At 42.1% G+C, this 18,234-nt stretch overlaps 1 protein-coding gene and 1 long non-coding RNA gene across 4 annotated transcripts; one reads left to right on the forward strand and one right to left on the reverse strand.

The window, feature by feature from the left end:
• Positions 1–3,452: 3,452 nt before the first annotated feature.
• TIGD2 (tigger transposable element derived 2) lies at positions 3,453–6,659 on the reverse strand. Of its 2 annotated transcripts, XM_045570790.1 has the most exons (3): positions 6,348–6,659; positions 5,366–6,183; positions 3,453–5,335 (listed from the first exon to the last, which is right to left on the reverse strand). In XM_045570790.1, exon 3 carries the CDS (start codon positions 5,261–5,263, stop codon positions 3,683–3,685), a length of 1,581 nt encoding a protein of 526 aa, XP_045426746.1. In that variant the 5' UTR covers positions 5,264–5,335; positions 5,366–6,183; positions 6,348–6,659; the 3' UTR covers positions 3,453–3,682. The 2 variants fall into 2 exon arrangements, with proteins under 2 accessions (XP_045426746.1, XP_036267433.1); XM_036411540.2 differs by having other exon boundaries at positions 3,453–6,183.
• Positions 6,660–7,136: 477 nt separating this feature from the next.
• On the forward strand, positions 7,137–16,793 carry LOC123651108. 2 transcript variants are annotated; one of them, XR_006739591.1, is made up of 3 exons: positions 7,137–7,479; positions 12,375–12,533; positions 15,884–16,793. It is a non-coding gene; the product is annotated as an uncharacterized LOC123651108 (long non-coding RNA). The 2 variants fall into 2 exon arrangements; XR_006739593.1 differs by lacking the exon at positions 7,137–7,479 and having other exon boundaries at positions 12,045–12,533.
• Positions 16,794–18,234: the final 1,441 nt, after the last annotated feature.

The raw sequence follows: 18,234 nt of genomic DNA on the forward strand, positions 1-18,234 counted from the left end.
TATATTTAAATGAGAGAAGGCCAACTTTGTGAAAATACTAAGGTGATAGGTGGACACAGCCCATCTTGAGGAGGGCTAAATTTGGAGAGCAGGTCCTAGCTTTGACTTGTAATACTTTGGATTGGGTTCAGAGTGCCTCTGAGCCCGTGACCGAAGTAGCAGTGTCCTGTTTCATGTCATCTGTGCCTTTTAGCCCACCATGGTCCTCCCAGAACAAGGGCACCAGTGTTATAATCTGCTTGGATTGACTGAGATTACTGATCTGGATCCTGCCAACTCTATTATATTTATTGAGCACTCAAAGTTTCCAAGCCAACTCCTGTATTACTCTGAGATTTTAACATGAAATAGTAAATATCATGCTATGTTTGTTTGTTTGTTTTTTTCAAGTGTATTCAGTTGCCAAACACTTTCCATTTGGTCTGAGATCTGCTCATCTTTCAAATACTAAAAAATAAAAATAAAAAAATACGCACTTAGAGTAATGGTTCCCCCAGGACATGAGGACCTGTCCTTGGAGAATTCTGGATTATTTCTCACCCCCTTGGCTGCTCAGGAGGCATTCCTGCAGGTGGGGGCTCATAGATCATGATTCTAATCCTGTTTGACCCTCTAGACACCTCAGGGTCCCGGAGGCAGGACCTGGATCCTGGGATCTTAGAGAAGCAGTCATACTAGTGATGGGGTTGGGAACAGAGACGGGGCCATAATCATCTGACAAGCCAGCAAGCGGCTGCAACGCAAGCGACAGGAAATCCGCTGAAGTCAGCCCCTTTCTGGGGGTCAAAGCAGGATGCCTAGCAGCACCTGGCCCCTTCCCCTCTCTGGGCGGAGTGCTTGCTCCCCAGAGCCAGAGTCTGCCCAGCAACAGCCCCATCCCACTTGCCTTAACACTGGAGAGAGGAATCTCATATTTCCACTTAGCAAAGGATTTTAAAGTTTAAAAAGAAAAGGTGCATGGCCTGTCACTTTGTATAAAAATAGCAAAAATGATTACTAAATGTTTTTTGTACTTTCTGGAAGTAAAAAAACACATAAAACAATCCTGTTTTAACTACTGTGTAAAAAGCCTCTATCATATATACCTTGGATTTTTGTAAATAAAAGTTTGTGCGCGCTGAAAAAAAAAATGCATTTTTATAAATGGTAACCAATTACCAGAATCTGTGGTAATCATCTTTAAGGTGCACAAAGTTAAATGAGAGCACATTATTTCTGTGCTTCTCAAACTAAGATACATATAAGGAGCATGAGGTAACCTAAGATAGCATGATTCACTTTCCTAGAGGATATGAGTTGTATACTTGTATAATACAATACCTGGAAGAGGAAAAATTCTTGCATTACAATTATTTATGGAACTAGAACACAACGCTTGTGATAAAACACAGCATCCAATCCCTTCAATGACATGATTGAAGTGAGTTTTTTAAAAAAGCAGGAAGTTCTGTGAAAAGCACAGCTGTATTTATACAGACATACCTCATTTTACTGCGCTTCATAGATGTTGCTTGTGTTTTTTTGTTTTTTACAAACTAAAGGAAGAACCCTCCACTAGCAAAAACATTATAACTTACTTTATTGGGGTGGTCTGGAACTAAACCCCCAGTATCTCCAAGTTGTGCCTATATGGCTGGGCCTAATTACTATGACATTTCTTTTTATCTCATTTTCTACTGATTGTGTTACTTTAGTTTGATGAAATATTTCAAGTGTCCTGCTTACTGCTATCTTATCTAAAGGTATTTTATTACTTAAGTGAATTATGCCAATATTAGTAACATAGACTTTAAGAACAAAATTGATATATATTTTATTAGCAGGAGCAAAGAAATTACAATTCTATTCTTATTTTCTTTTAAAATTCAACTGAAGATTTATTATATGTACCTGCATACCTTATTGTGTCTAGCAGCATATGGTCAGAAAGTGATTTCTAAATTGGACTAACATTTCATTTTTCACTGAAATAAATATTATTGTATTTCAACAGTTACTTGAATCTCTTTGATCTCACTTCCCCATCTGAAGACTTTTCCCAAGGCAACAACATCACGGTTGAGACACACACTAGATCTGTTCAGCATATTTCTGAAACTCCTAATTTCTGCAACTCAATAACAGTAGCCAACACTCAGCGTCGACTTATTCTGAGTCATGACCTGATCTAAGCCCAGATATTAACTCATTTACTCCTCCCAAAAACTCTCCAGGGAAGGTATTTCCCCTGTTTTACAGAGATTAAGTAACTTGCCATGATCACCCAGCAGCAGATGCTGTTCTACAGTGCCTTTCACATGTTCCATCTAATGTCAGTCCATTGTTCATGGGGTGGGTCCACAAATTATGAGGCTTATATTCTCAGTATTTCTCACAAATAAAACAGGCTCTATGAAAGAAAATGGCATACTTTGTAAGCTTAAAAGTGTTACATAAATATCCAATAGCTTATTAAAAACTATTGAGATATCTATACTAAGGAAAGATAAAAATGACAGATGGTAAAATGTAACCCTTACCTCTTCTCATCATATGGTTTGGAAATTGAAATCTATTTTTTTCTACTATGAAGAAATTCTCCCTACTGTCAGTGGAATAAAAGTGCAGTGCAAACTGTGGGGACATCTTAACCTACTTCTTCTTCCTTCGTTATTCTCAGAAACGGCCAATCTGGATTGTTAGGTGCCCACGTACTGTTGGTTTAGAATGTCATACTAAAGGCTTTAGACTATTTTTCCTTTAGTTTTCTGCTTTCACTGTGAAACACTGCAAGCATAATCTTTGATGAGTTTTAAAATTCTTAGCAGGTTGGAAAATCATAGAAATGGAAAGTTACCCCTAACGTATTTCTTTTAGTATTTTTAAAAGTATTTTTTCATTGATTTCAGAAAGGAAAGGAAATGGAGAGAGAGACTGAAACATCAGTGATGAGAGACTCATTGATCGGCTGCCTCCTGCATGACCCCAATGGAGATCGAGCCTGCAACCTGGGCTTGTGCCCTGACGGGAATCAAGCCCTGACCTCCTGTTTTGTAGATCAAACAATATTCAACCACCGAGACACATCAGCTGGGTACATATTTCAATTTGGAAACTGAAGTTCATAGAAAGTCATAAAAATTGATTTTAAGTCAGATTTATTGCCTATAATGTGCATGGTCCTCATTAGACACAACGAAATTCAGGCACAAAAGTCACAAGATCCCTGGCCTCAGGAACCTTATGATCTAATTTAGTGGTCGGCAAACTCATTGGTCAACAGAGCCAAATACCAACAGCACAACGATTGAAATTTCTTTTGAGAGCCAAATTTTTCACACTTAAACTTCTTCTAACGCCACTTCTTCAAAACAGACTCGCCCAGGTTCCTGGTATTTTGTGGAAGAGCCACACTCAAGGGGCCAAAGAGCCGCATGTGGCTCACGAGCCGCAGTTTGCCGACCACCTATCTAATTAGAACACAGATTAGAAATAAAAGACAGACAAGTTACGTGTCAATGCTCACTTGCTAGAATGGACGTTAAAGAGCAGTAATTTAAGTAAATCCAAAATGGCATCTAATCCTAAAATCATTTATAAAATGTATTTGGCCTTCAAGTCCACAGCACTTCAAGCATGATAATTAAGTCCCACTGCAGATAAAGTCACAAAGATGCAAATACTCCAAAACCCTTCAGAGCATTTATTGACGACTCTTGTGATGGTGGATCTTCTGCTTTCTCCTTATTATCGTTCGCAGCCTCCGTAACACCAGCTTGTCAGACAGAAGCATGTCATCTTGTTGTTCTAGATAATCCAGTAAATTTTCAGTCCATTCAAGTGCAGCTTTATGGCTAATGTGCTTTTCTGGATGCACGTCTGTCTTCCTGGTCTTGCTGGGAGGCTTTTGCTCAGCAGGCTTGGACTGGTCCTCCACACCTTCACTGTCACTTAGCACCCGGCAGCTGGAGTCACTACTCTGAGAGTCAAACCACTGGTCAATATTCTCAATGTCAACGTGTTCACAGTCTTCTGTGTTCTGTAAAACCGTTGCTAAATTAGCTGCGAAAATGGCTCCTTCATCCATGCTCAGGCCCGAATTCTCTTCATTGCCAGGTAAAAGCTTTTTCCAAGCCCTGGCTATGGTGCTTGACTTCACCATGTTCCAAGCTCTGGATACTTCATAAATTGCATCCAACACTGTCAAGTTCTTCCAAAACATTTTTGGATCAGTTCCTTCATCCATGTATTTCTGGAGAAGCCCTGCTCGGTAGTATCTTTTTACCATGGCTAGAACTCCCTGGTTCATCGGTTGAATTAGACTGGTGACGTTCGGTGGCAGATACTTCACAGTTATTCTGCCATCATCGGAGCTCAGCGATTCTTCCTGTGGATGTGCTGGAGGAAAATCCAAAAGCAGCACTGCTTTTTCCAGAAGCCCTTTGGATTTCAAATGCTTCTGCACCTGCGGCACAAAGTATTTTTCAAACCACTGCCTGAACACTGAATGTTCTATCCACGCGCTTTTCTGACTGAAGTAAGTGACAGGAAAGTTGGAAAGGTCAGCTCCTTTGAATGCACGGGGTCTTTTTGCTTTCCCCACAACACAAAGATTCAGTTTGTGTAAACCTGTGGCATTTGCACAACACATAATAATGATCCTCTCTCTGCTTGACCTATAACCAGAAGTATTTTGTTTAGTTTCAAGAACTAATGTCCTGGATGGTAAACATTTCCAGAATAGCCCCGTTTGGTCAGCACCATAAATCTGCTCTGGTTGTAGATTCTCTCTTTCAATAAATTCCTGAAAGTTGCCGCAAAATTCGCTGGCAGCCGTTTCATCTCCTTTCAGTTTTGTTCCTTGACTAGCAGCCTTGGGAATACCATGGCGCTGCTTAAACCGAGTTAGCCAGCCAGACGATGCACTGAAATCACCTTCCATCCCTAACGCATCAAAAAAGAACTTGGCTTGTTTTGCACAAATTGCTCCAGACACTGGAATCCCATCTGTTTTCTGTTGGTTAAACCACTCTATCATAACTCTATCAAGTTCCTCGTATGTGGATGACTTCATAGATTTACGTCTGGATACCCCGCTTGTAGGATCTGAGTTGCTTGCATAGCTTATTATTCTATCCTTATTCTTTTTAATATCGCGAACAGTGGATTCACCAATTCCATACACCACAGAGAGTTTTTTGAAAGAGATGCCTTCCTCAAGTTTCTTAATAATGTCAAGCTTGTCCTTAATTGTCAACACCACACGCTTACGTTTCCCCAACATTTTAATGTCTAATGTATTAGGCAATTACTAGAACAAGATATTTACCGACCTTGACTTGAACAAAATGAGACTAGAAAATTGGGCTTTAAAAATCCCTGTCCGGTCTCCCTCAGACCTAGACGGATAAGTGTGCTGGCCAATTTCTAGGCAAGGCCTATATGACTCCCTTTGCTCTTTTAAAACTTAGAAAATCCCTCAACAAGGACTAGCTCCAATGAACCCTAGCTTCTTTCTTTCCCCTCATCTAGTTTAAGGTTTTTGTTTTTTTGTTTTTCATAGACTACAGTCTCGAAGGAGATTACAACCAATGCTGTATCAGCAAGTTCTCTCACAGTCCTATTGCGTAGTCAGTTCTTCTTGCCATCATTACAGCTGAGGTTATTACAAAAGACTAAGGCTCAGGTGGGTTATTTTGGGAAATGTGCTGGCGAAGAAATAGTTTCAGAGAGGACTTGCATACTTGACCCATGGGAAAATGTAATGGGAACACTCATGCCCTGACTGTTCTTTCTCAAGCAGCACGCTGTATGGAATGCTGCCTCTTCCAGGCAAGGACTGTTACAGGTTATGCAAGTGAGAGGTTATGGAAATCATAAGCAAGCATGGTAAGGCAGGCTGGGCAGAAGTGAGCAGCGCAAATAAGGCAAAGGTAGATAGGCAGAAAACTGTACATTATGAGGACACAAACTTATACCTAATGTATTGAACAACCAGAAAGGGAAAAGGGTAAGACAATAGGTGGCGTCACATGATTACAGAAATAATCAAAAAACTTCGCCGGTGGAAACCAGGACTCATGGTAGAGGGTATGGGGCGGAAGGCTCGGTGATGATGTTATACAATGATCCTGGTGTAGAATTTTCTTCGGTGGGCCAACAGAAGTACTGCCGTTCTGTAGAGGTATTCGGAGCCTCAGAAACCTAAAGGAAAATACCAAAAAAAACATTTTGTTTCCAACATCAGGGTCTGTAGAATTATCCTGAAACTATGTTGAAAAAATTAGCGTCTCTCACTAATGTGATGGCTAATAATGCTTTAAAAGGCGTTATCTAAAGTGACGGAGAGCCGGACCTGAATTGCCTACCTCCTGAAATTAAGAGGTCAGCGTGCAGCGGTGCAGGCGCGGGCGTCCGTCCGCAGGGCGAGCTGGTGCGCGGGACGTCTCTGCTCGGCGGAGGGAGCCGGGGTCCGCGCGTGGCCGCCGGCGAGCGGGTGTCACCGCCGCAGCCCGCGGGCGAGCGGGCGGCTGCTCGGCCCGGGGGACGCCCGTCCTCGCGCAGGGGGCATCGCTCCCCGCCGCCTGCGCAGCGCCGAGAGCAAATGGAGTCTCTGAAGGGAGATGGACACGGGTGGCGCGGCGGCGGCGGCGGCGGCGGCGGCGGCGGCGGCGGTGGCGGCGGCAACGGCGGCGGCGGCGGCAGCCCGGAGCGAGTGTCGCCGGAGCCGGAAGGCGGGGGATTAGGGTGCACGCGCGCGCCCCCCGCAGGAACGTTGTGTCGCCGAGCGGGCGGGGCCTGGGCGGGCAAGCGCGCCGGTCGCTAGCAGTGGGCGGGGCAGGGGCGGGGCCGGGGCGGGGACAGGGGGTGCGGTCGCTGACAGCGGGCGGGGGCGGGGCGGGGCCAGGGGCGGGGCCGGGGCTGGGGCGGAGTCTCTATCCGCGGGCGGGGGCGGGAGAGGGGAGTGGCCTGGGGGGCGGGGCCGGGCCAGGGGCGGAGTCTCTGGCAGCGGGCGGGGGCAGAAAGGGGCGGGGCTTGGGCCGAGGGCGTGGCCTGGGTGGTGTCGCCGACAGCGGGGGGGTGAGGCGGGGGCGGGGCGGGGGCGGGGGCGGGGGTGGGGCTTGGGGTAAGGTCGCTGACGAGCGCGCTGGGCCGGGGGCCCGGCCGGCGGCTGCAGCGACTCTGGGTGCTGCCTGGGTTCCGATGGTGGCCCGGCTCCTCCAGCCTGCCAAGTGCCTTGCGGACCAGCAGGCGGCGGTAGAGGCTCACCGTACTTCGGCCCTCCTCCCAGGGGGCCGGCTCGAAAAGCCAGGCTTCCTCCACGTTCAGGTGGAAGCCGGTTTGCACCCTCGGCGGGCTCGCGAGAAAGCCGAGCATCCTCCTCAGGCGCCCGGAGCCGGATGCGGACGGGGCAGGGCGAGCGCACGTGGAGCGTGTTTACAAACAGAGGCCGAGGCGCCGGGGCCGCAGAACGAGCTGGAGCGAAGGTCGTGAGGCCAGGTAGGAACGCGGGGCGGGGGTGCAGGGAGGCTGGCTCCCGGTGGGGAGCGGGGGGACTGGTTCGGAAGAGGAGCTGGAGCTTACACTCTGCACCACCCACCCGACCAGTCCTGGGTGGCTGGGGCGCTGCGAGGGTGTGGGGGACGGTCGAGCTGGCCGTGAGCCTCTACGCTGGCGGGATGCTCCAGGGTTGAAGCCGTGGAAGAGGACCTTGTGCATAACGCACTGCACCTGGGAGGCTTGTCAGCTACTCCCTGGTGACTTTCCTGCCTCCCAGTTCACTCCACTTGCTTCTCAGTAGTAATTAGGGGGTTCGGTTTGACAAAGAGTCCCTGGGTTTGTTTGGAACATGTGAAGCTGCCACACGTTTTCATTTTGGCATTTTAAATGGAGCGAATGCCAAGCAGGCACCTGTGCACTAGTCATCCCAACAGCGAGCGCCTCCTTCTCCGTTCTCAGGGACGCAGTTGCCTGCGGGGCCCTCTGAGCCTTCCCGGGAGAAGGGAGCGGCTGCCCCCTCGTCCCGTGGCACCGTTTACCCAAGAACCACGGTGAGCCTCTCCTTTTCCTCTTTTTTTTTTTTTTTTTTTTTTTTTTTGAAGAGGTGGAAAAGTTTCACCCAAGTTTCTCTAGCATCGGAACATAAAGGACTAACCGTTGTAGTTAACACAGCACAGTAATTTCGTCATTTATCTGCGAAGACCAAATTGAATGTTTCAAAGGGAAACTGACAGGAGCATTCTATACTGCAGAAAAGAGATGTTGATTCTAAGCCTGGTAACTAACTCTCCCGCCCAAATTGCTCAATTGCCTTCCTCAAAATCACAACTTTCTCTGATTAGGCATTTTGGAAAATTCTCTGATCGCCTAGCTATGCTGTGAAGTGGGTTTTGACAAATGCCTGTTTTATGGTTGTTTTTTTTTTGGGGGGGGGGTGTTTGTTTGTTTGTTTCTGGTTAAATTTCCTCTCCCGCCTCCCCATATACTCCAGTTTCTGCAGCCTTAGTTGACTATTTTGGGTAAAATACAACTTCATGCTATCTTTATATCACTTTTTGAAGTGTGCCTCTGCCTTGATATTTGTAAGAAACCTGAAAACAGTGGTATCTAATGCAATCAATGTATCTCCTCCATAAGGGAAGGGAGCTGTTGACTGACTACCCACCAAAGGCCAGTAACCAGATGTTAGCAGCCTGTCTTTCTGCCCTCCCCTTCCAGCCTACTGAGGTCACTCTGGCCCATGATATATAAATAAAATAACCCTGCTTCTTATCTCTGTTTCCCAATATCTTTGAGGTTTCATTTTCTTCCAGATATCACTTGCGTTGTTTCTCTGTTTTTGCTGGATTTCCCAGCCTGCTGGTGTCTTGTCTCTTATCGCCCTTCCCTTACCTCACCCTGCAAAAGTTCCAGTTTGGAGCACAGCCCACCTTTCTTGATTCCTCAAAATACCATTTCATGCGAGGCAGTTGTGTTACCAAACATTTAACAAGACTTTACCCAAGACAGCTGTGTCTTCACACAAGGTAGTTTTAGCCAACAAACTTCCCTTTCTGTTGGAGAGCAGGGCTGGGGTCGCAATGTGGCAAATTTCTATTAGGGTACAAGATTGGGGGGGGGGTGTTGAACTAGAATTTGGGGGCATCTTTGTTTTAAGAAGAGGCTGGCTAGCCACAGAGAGCTTCTTTCTCTTTAGGTGATGGTCTTTCCTTTCTCCCAGCATTCTATTGTATATCAGGTCTCCTTCCTCCTTCCTTCTCTCAGCTGCTTGTGCATCTTAAGATTCTTTTTCTTGTGCAGAGCAATTTGTATTCTTTATGTTTCTTCTAACTGCCCCCTTATCATTTGCTTTGGTCTATTCTCTAATCAAAAGACATTTCACTCCTTGGGCAATTCAGCCACCAGTATTTCTTTCTTTTTAATCCTTGCAACAGTGCTATGAGGTAGATGATACCTCTATTTATGTACAAGAAGACAAAGCCTTTAAAAAAAAAAAAAGTATATGAATTGATCAAATGGAGGTGGGAGAATGAGATTGAACCAAGTCCATGAGGCTTTAAAGCACCATGCTCTGCCTACATGATCATAATCAAAGTATTTTTGGCATTAACCTACCAAAGAGGCTTTCCAGTAGTGAGAGCACGTTAAGTCTGAAACAGCATTTATCAGGCTGAGCGTTTAGTTAATTGAAATGTGGGTTTCCTGAAAACTACTCCCAATCAACTGAAAATAACTTATGTTTCTCATGATTACAATATCCAAATTCCCCTTTCTGCTAAGAAAATGTCAATATAAATACATTATGTAGCCTCACTTTTAGTATCATTCTTTATTCACAATAGTTTTGTAATAGAATAGGACATCTCTAAATTCTTAATTTTAAATTCTTAATTGTTTTTTGTTTTGTTTTGGGGGTTCCATTTACTTGAAAAATGAATGATTTTCACACACACACAAAAAAAAATACAAAAAAAAACAACACACAACAACCTGACACCAACATACAATACATTTGTTTTCACCTGCATTTAAAGAACATAAAAAATGTAAGGGGCATTTTCCACTAAAATACTTAGATTTGGGGGGGGATGTAGGTGGGTATATTTTAGGGAAAACAGGATGTGTTTTTTAGGGCAAGCAGCTGACATCAACATAATGAAAGCTTGTTCTTAAAAATCTCCTTTAATGAAAAGGAGACAGTTACTTTGTGCATTGCAGACAAGAGTACCAACTATTCATTTTTTAATATTAAAAAAATACCTTTTAAATTGGTTAAAGTTAGAAACTGTTATCCACTTAAAAATTCCTACAGACAATTGAAAGATAAGATCATTGGAAAATCCCTTAATTTTCTAAAATGTTAACAGGATATTGGAAGATAGTGATTGAAGTCTTATACACTTGAGTCATGTAGGTGCCCAAAAGGGGACTTTTAAACTTGTTTTCTGTGTTTCTTTGGTGGCTGGCAGTAGGTTTTCAATTGACTGGCAGCATAAACAAAGATAAAAGGAGTTCTTTAGAGAATAGAAAAGACTTAAAAGGGTTGAAAAAATAAAAATCGCTGTTGGAAATGTTTAAGAAAAAGTTAAACTTAGTTCCTAAAAAACGGTGTGGAAGAATCCACTTTGTTCCTGATAGATGTCAGCAGTGCAGGTGGGAAACTTGAATGAAATGTAGACACCTGCCTTACCTTTCCGAACCTGCCAAGTTCCCAGCTGTTCTCTAAAGCAGCCCTCAGCCCATCAGTTTGGTCAACTCCGGCTTCCTGGGAGCCCGCTGTGCGTCAGAACCACTTGCTGTCCCAGTGCCCAGCACCTGCGGCATCATGCTTGTAGGCTCTTCGTGCTTTCCTGTTAGCCTGGAAAGTCCTCTCCTTCCTCTCTTAGCCTGTACATTCTTCAAGTTCCAGTTTGTCCAAGAAGCTGCATTTCTCAAGGTTGCTCCTCAAACTTTATGGGTCAGAGTTATCTGGAGTCCAACATAGAAATTCCGGAGTGCACTCAAGGGATGAAACCCAGGAATCTTTTTAGTGAGTGTCCCAATGGATTCTAACATGCTAAAGTTTGAAAACCTTATTATTTGACTACTATTTTGAATAAGATTCTTTACGCATAATATATTCTTTGGGGAGGGAGTTTTTCTTCTCCCTCCTCTCCCCTTCTTAAATTATATACAATATTTGAAGAAAAATATAAAGTGCAGAAAAGGAAAATAATACCAACATTCAGAGACAACTACTGTTTTGGTGTGTATCCACTGTCTTTTTTGTAGCAGAGTAATTATAATTTGTGTGTATGTGTGCAAATATACACCAAGTGGCCAGGTTATTATGACCTCTGAACACATAATAATCTGGCCACTCAGTGTATTTGTATCTCAAAGTGGTACCAAAAGTATTCTAGGCTTTTGCTGGAGATCAACCACCTACTTGCCCTGAGCCTTCTATCAGCCAGTGCAAAGGGGAAAACTGATCAGGTGCACAATTTATAGTATCTTTGATATAAAATAAATGAGTTACTTAAGAGAAGTACACTGAGTGGCCAGATTATTAAGCATTCAGAGATCATAATAATTTGGCCACTCTGTGTATATATATTGAGAATGTGAAGTCAAAATATACATAATTTTATACATGCTCTTATTAAAAACAGTATAAATATTTTGTGATATCGTTTATTCCCATGAGTCAAATACCACCAGGAACACACATGTTGCCAAAATTGGGATTATTATTGCAGCAGGGGATAGCTTTCCCTTGGAAAATCATGGAGTGTCTCAAAAAAAGAGGGCATCAGGTGGAGCTTATTAAAGATTTGGGTAAAGTGATTTTAGAGAGGTTTAAAGAAAATGAGGAATCTATTCTGTGTGCATTCCTAAAGGTGCTGTCAGAAAGCAGGGACAATTTGGCTTTTGGGCAACTTAATTTTTAACCTGTTTTTTATTGACTTTTGGAGAGTAAGGAAGAGAGAGGGATGATAGAAACATCACCCATCAGCTACCTCCTGCATGACCCCTACTGGGGATTGAGCCCACAACCCCTGCTGGAAGCTAAAACTAATAGTAACTAGCATATTATGCAAAATGACCCATTGGAAGGCCAATGGACTTTGATATTCAGCAGGGCTGAAAATCAGCATAATATTGCCCTGCTGTGGGCTCCATGGCTGGAGGCAATCCCCTAACCTGATAATCCTTTTACTGTTTACCAAACTTTACCTTTGATACACCTGTGTGCATTCCTAAAGGGCAAATATGTATTCAAGTGAATAAAAGCTGACAGGTCCAGGGTTTGAGTGAGCTTCTCCTCTAGAGAGAGGTTTCCACCTAGCTCCCCATGCCTTCTAAATTAATTTTTCTTGTCTAGAGTTTTTATTTGTGCGCAGCCGCTTCTTCAGATCCTGAACCTTAGCTGTGCTGGATGCGGCATTCTGGTGCCCGAATAGGACTCTGGAGAACAAGATTTGCCTGAGTGAAAAAGGAAAAGTAGGAATTCATCAGAAAGGTGGAAAAGTTCACTGTGCACAAAACCTGTACCAGCTTTGGAGTTGCGAACTGTAAGTGGACGGGGACCATCTTTCATTTCAGCCAGGTTATAATGGGGAAGAGTAAAAGGCAAAAACATCATTGTAAATTTTTAGCTCAAGGATAAAGGAATTAAAGTTTCAAAAGGTACTCTCTTAAATCAGACTCAAGGAAAGCAAGTGCCTTTGTCATCTTTAACTATGTGGTCTCTTGTTAGAAGTGCATTATGCCCACTTAATATTGGGGATCAAAAGTCTGTAACATCTGCCAAAGCCGGTTTGGCTCAGTGGTAGAGTATCGGCCTACAGACTGAAAGGTCCCAGGTTCGATTCCGGTCAAGGGCATGTACATTGGTTGCAGGCACATCCCCGTAGGGGGTGTGCAGGAGGCAGCTGGTGGATGTTTCTCTCTCATTGACGTTTCTAGCTCTCTATCTCTCTCCTTTCCTCTCTGTAAAAAATCAATAAAATATATATATTTTTTAAAAGTCTGTAACATCTAAGACCCCAGATCCTCTGCCTCTAGTGTGGGAAGGTTCAACAGCTAGAGAAAATGGGGCTAAAAGTTCTTTTACAAAAGGACTTATTAATACTTCCTCTGGAAATTACCATATGATGCCTTGTGACAGGCAGATTTTAACTAAAATGACTTTAGTTGCCAGTCAATGGTATGGAGAGCAGAATATGATAAGATCTGTGAACAACAGGCTTAGAACTAGGCTGCATTCTGGCTATAAGTCCCAGGAAATATAAAACATTTGAAAGATCCATGAAAAGAACTCTGACTAATTAAGTTTTGTCTATGTGTTATGGGTGCTCGTCTGTTGATTGTTGTTTTATCTGTCTTTGTTGTTTGGTTTAATCTATTTATTGTTAGTCTATTAAGCATGCCTTTAATTTAATTAAGTAGAAAAAAACAGTAGATGGCCAGGCTATTACTAAATTTCCCCAGAGCAAACAGAATGTGTGGGTGGGGAGAGAGAGAATATGAGCAATACACATGGCTGATAACACAGTTTCTAGGAAAATTCCCTAGACAAATGGAAGTAACCATAAAAGGCCCCAGCCCATGAATTACTAGATCTTTTGGTGATCCTGTAAAATGGACACCCACTCCCAGGAGTGTTATTAAAATCCTCATTTTCGCCATGATTTTATTTCTCAGTCTGTCATTTGAAATTTGGATAGATGAGATACTTCTCACAATTTAGGGATGCGTCTGGGATTTCTATATCCATGAAGAGAAAAAGGCTAGCTTAAGAGAAAGTGTTCCCTGCCAGATTTTGGGTGGCCTCTCGGCCTAAGCCCCATCTGTTCTTGAATGTTATAGAATAAACCCCAAACTATTTTTCTTTAAAAGATGCCAAAAATGACATAAAGAAAACATACAGGCTGTGTTTGAGCAACAAGATTAGTGTTCCCATAATAATGGGTAGTTCTTGAATAATAATGGACCACAATCCAAGGTTAATAAGGATGCCACTGAAAGTCAGTAACTTATCTCTGTTACAGAATTTGCCAAATAAAATGCCTTGCATAATAATAATTGGCTTTAAAGTCTCAAAGTTGTTAAGGCAAAATATACATAATTAAAATGAAAGGTATATGGTAAATCTTTTTCAGTAGTAATTATATATGACTACACAAGTTTCCAAAGTCTTTGGTAACTTAAAATTTTTGAATTTACTAAATTAAATAATAAAACTATTAAATATCTAGATATTTTAAAATGACAAAATAGTGAAATATTAATCTGTTTGCCTCATATGAAAAATCTAGAGAATAGATTTGAATCTATTAATTGAATATGTCTTGTGTTTTATTTGAAATATATTCTTAAAAATGTAAGTATATTACTAATCTGAGAAATGCTAAGTATTTAACATACCACCTAAAATTTGAGGCTTCTAAGAGTTTAAAGTTCAAATTAAGTTGGGAGAAATTATGTGGTTGTGATAACAAAATGCATAAAGTATAGAAATTCATTTTGAGAAAATAATTCTCGTATTTTCCCTGGAGAAATTAGAAGTTCAAAATCTATTGTAGTCCTTATGTGTACTATGTGTGGTAAAATTTCAACCTAGGATATAATATTTTATTGGCCTGATTAAAAAGGAGGATTAATTCTTTGTTCTGAACCAAATTTGTAATATAAAAACCAGTTTAAATTTAATTGATGTCTTTTAGAATAATTACAAAAAGTGTGTCAATAAATGTCAATCTAAAAAATGCTGCCTGTTTACTTTTAATTATCACTAGGAAGTTAAGGTTTAAATATTGTATGGTTTTAATAATAGAAGGCAGGACATACATTTTAAGGAAAAGGAGGATAAAGGTCTATACAAGTTGCTGAAGTTATATGCAAGTTAATGACAAAAAAGAATATTAGAGTAGAAGTACTTAATAGAAGTTCTAAGGCAGGGTTATGTATTTTTGAAGCACATAGAAGGTTTGAAGGCTAATTTTGAAGTATGAAATTTGTGAAGGTTATGTATGTGATGAGAAGGAAAAAAGTTTGCCTCCATAAACAAAGCTTATGTCTATATACTCAAAAAGACTGATAGCAGAAATCCAATTAGTGTCATTTACTGTCAACACCCAAGGACAAACCAAGTTAGAAAATAAACGTTATTTCAGACTGATTTAAACTGGCAAATTGAAATAAGTGACTATGACAACTAAGTCACCCAGGGAATTTAGTCGTCACCTACTGAAAAACAAATTACTACAAGTTTTTATATTACACCCCTATTATTATACCAAAGAATACTAAGCAGAAACTTATTCCGAGAGCATTAACTGTTTTTACTTATGGTAAAGCTGCTTATCATGCAATAAATTTCCACTGAGTTATCCAGACCAGTCACATTTCTGTGCAAATAATTGAATTAGAAGCTATCAAGGCTGCATTGCAGGATTTCCAAAAGCCTCTTAATATTACTGATTTTGCCTATGCTGCTGGCCTGGTAACTAGAAGTGAGACTACTTTATTAAAATGACTCAGTGACCAGAGTGTATTTATACTATTTAAGCAGGTGTTATTTCCAAAAATTTTGTAAAAAGTGGAAAATTCAGCACATTACAGGAATACCATACAATTCCCAAGGACAGGCAATTATAGAACACAACATCAGTGGCTCAATTTCCAACTGCAAAACAAAAAGGGGGAATAGTGTAGAAATATCCTGTAAGTAAACTACACCAAGCTTTAATTACTTTAAAATTTTTTAATTACTTTAAATGCTGATGGCAAGACACCCATGAAATTACACTGGTGTCAGAATAAGCCAAAGGAAAATGGTCTGGTTAAATGGAAAGATCTCGAGTCTGGCTTATGGAAGGGCCCCAACCATTTTGTCAAGGATATGCTTGTGTATTTCCAGAAAACTCCTCCAAGCCTGTGTGGATTCCTGCAACATGAATCTGAGAGAGGACCTTGCACATGGAGCCTAAAACTGTACCTGCAACTGCAGACAATCGACTACTTCAGCCATAGATAGCAGTAGCCACAAGCAATGTGCTGAAGATAACAGTCCAGGATGGTAAAGAAGCCTTGCCATGCTAGCAGTGATCAGTTGTGCAATGGTGCAGGTTGCCCTGGAAAAGCCAAAGAAGGTCAGACCTGCATTGTCATTGCCTACCATTTGTCCACCATCCAGAACTCAAATATCATTGCTGTAATGTCACAGGGAACATGATTGGGATGAGAACCCATAAAGAACTGATGGCCCAGAAAGAAGCCTACTACAAATTAGTTCCTTAAATGCCTGGCAGTGATTTAAAAAGGACATAAGAGAACTCAATTCTTTTCACTGAATCTCCCTACAGTTGCTTTTTAGCATAACCACTATTGTCTTTCTCATTCTTGTTCTTGCATTTTTAATTCTAGTTTGCAGATGTAGAATGAAAAGTCTTAAAAGAACTCAAGACCTGCAAACAGCATTCACCTTTCTAGATTTATTAAGAAAATAAACAGGGGGAAATGCTGGAGGCTAAAACCAACAGTAATTAGCATATCATGCAAAAAGACCCATTGGAAGGCCAATGGACTTTGATATTCAGCAGGGCTGAAAATCAGCATAATATTGCCCTGCTGTGGGCTCCATGGCTGGAGGCAATCCCCTAACCTGATAATCCTTTTACTGTTTACCAAACTTTACCTTTGATACACCTGTGTGCATTCCTAAAGGGCAAATGTGTATTCAAGTGAATAAAAGCTGACAGGTCCAGGGTTTGAGTGAGCTTCTCCTCTAGAGAGAGGTTTCCACCTGGCTCCCATGCCTTCTAAATTCATATTTTTTGTCTAGTGTTTTCATTTGTGCATGGCCCCTTCTTCAGTTCCTGAACCCTAGCCATGCTGGTTACAGCAACCCATGCATGTAGTACGAACAGGAATTGAACCCGTGACCTCTTGGTTCATGGGTGGAAACTCAGCACACCGACTAAACTAGAGTGACCTCATTTTTATCTTCACGGAAAACCTCCTCTAATGCCTATGAAATTATTTAAATTCCTCAAGATATCTTGACTATCTTGTTCTGAGCTTTCAACACTTTCTCAAAGGACTAAGGATTCAAAAAAGTTTAAATAATCGTTGATAGATTAGCTCATTCAGCCTTGAAGTGATTGATTGATCCCTAAGTTATCTGGGTAGATAAATCATGATGCAATTCTGCCTTAGTGAGACTCATTTATGCTTAAAGAAGAGTTATTAACACCTGGCTTCAATCCTTCTAGGTTAAAAAGTCCACACAGTATTTCTCAAGCTCAGCTTTGATCAATTTTAGAACTTTTCACCTTCAAAAAAAAAAAAAAAAATCCCATATTATCCCACTCCCCATTCCCTATTCCCAATTCCCCACTTCCCACAAACCTCTTTCCTGTTTTCCACCTCTTGGCAACTGACTCTATAGATTTGCCTATTCTAGTTATTTCATATAAATGAAATCATAGAGTATGTGACTTTATGACCAGCTTCTTTTACTTAATATAATGTTTTCATGGTTCATCAATTTGTAGCATGTATCAGTATATCATTTCCTGTCATTGCTGAGTAATATTATTATACTAGAAGCCCAGTGCATGAATTTGTGCATGGGTGGGGTACAGTTGGCCGATTGGGCCAGGCCACCAGGCCAAGGAGGCACAGGAAATTGACTGTCTGGCCCCGCCCCTGATTGGGGTGGGGGGCCAATCAGGAGTGGAGCCAGCCAAGAGGAGGTGCCATGGGCCAGTCCCGCCCCCTGGTTGAACTCCTGGTTGAGGGGACAATTTGCATATTAGTCTTTTATTATATAGGATGGATACCTCACATTTTATATATTCAGCAGTTGATGTTGAATCAGCATTTAGGGTTTATTTATTGATTGCCTATCCTATCTAATAAAAGAGTAATATGCAAATTGACTTTAACTCCAACACACAAGATGGCTGCCCCCATGTGGTCAAAGATCCTACCTCCATGTGGACACAAGATGGCCGGCAGGGGAGGGTAGTTGTGGATGATCAGGCCAGCAGAGGAGGGCAGTTAGGGGTAACCAGACCTGCAGGGGAGAGCAGTTGGACACAACCAGGCCTGCAGGGGAGGGCAGTTGGGGGGGACCAGGCCTGCAGGGGAGGACAGTTAGGAGTGATCAGGCCTGCAGGGGAAGACAGTTAGAGGCGACCAGGCTGGCAAGGGAGGGCAGTTAGGGATTACTGGGCCAGCAGGGGAGGGCAGTTGGGGATGACCAGG

The sequence above is a fragment of the Pipistrellus kuhlii genome, unplaced genomic scaffold, assembly GCF_014108245.1.
Source record: "Pipistrellus kuhlii isolate mPipKuh1 unplaced genomic scaffold, mPipKuh1.p scaffold_m20_p_1, whole genome shotgun sequence".
NCBI classification, from domain to species: Eukaryota; Metazoa; Chordata; class Mammalia; order Chiroptera; family Vespertilionidae; genus Pipistrellus; species Pipistrellus kuhlii.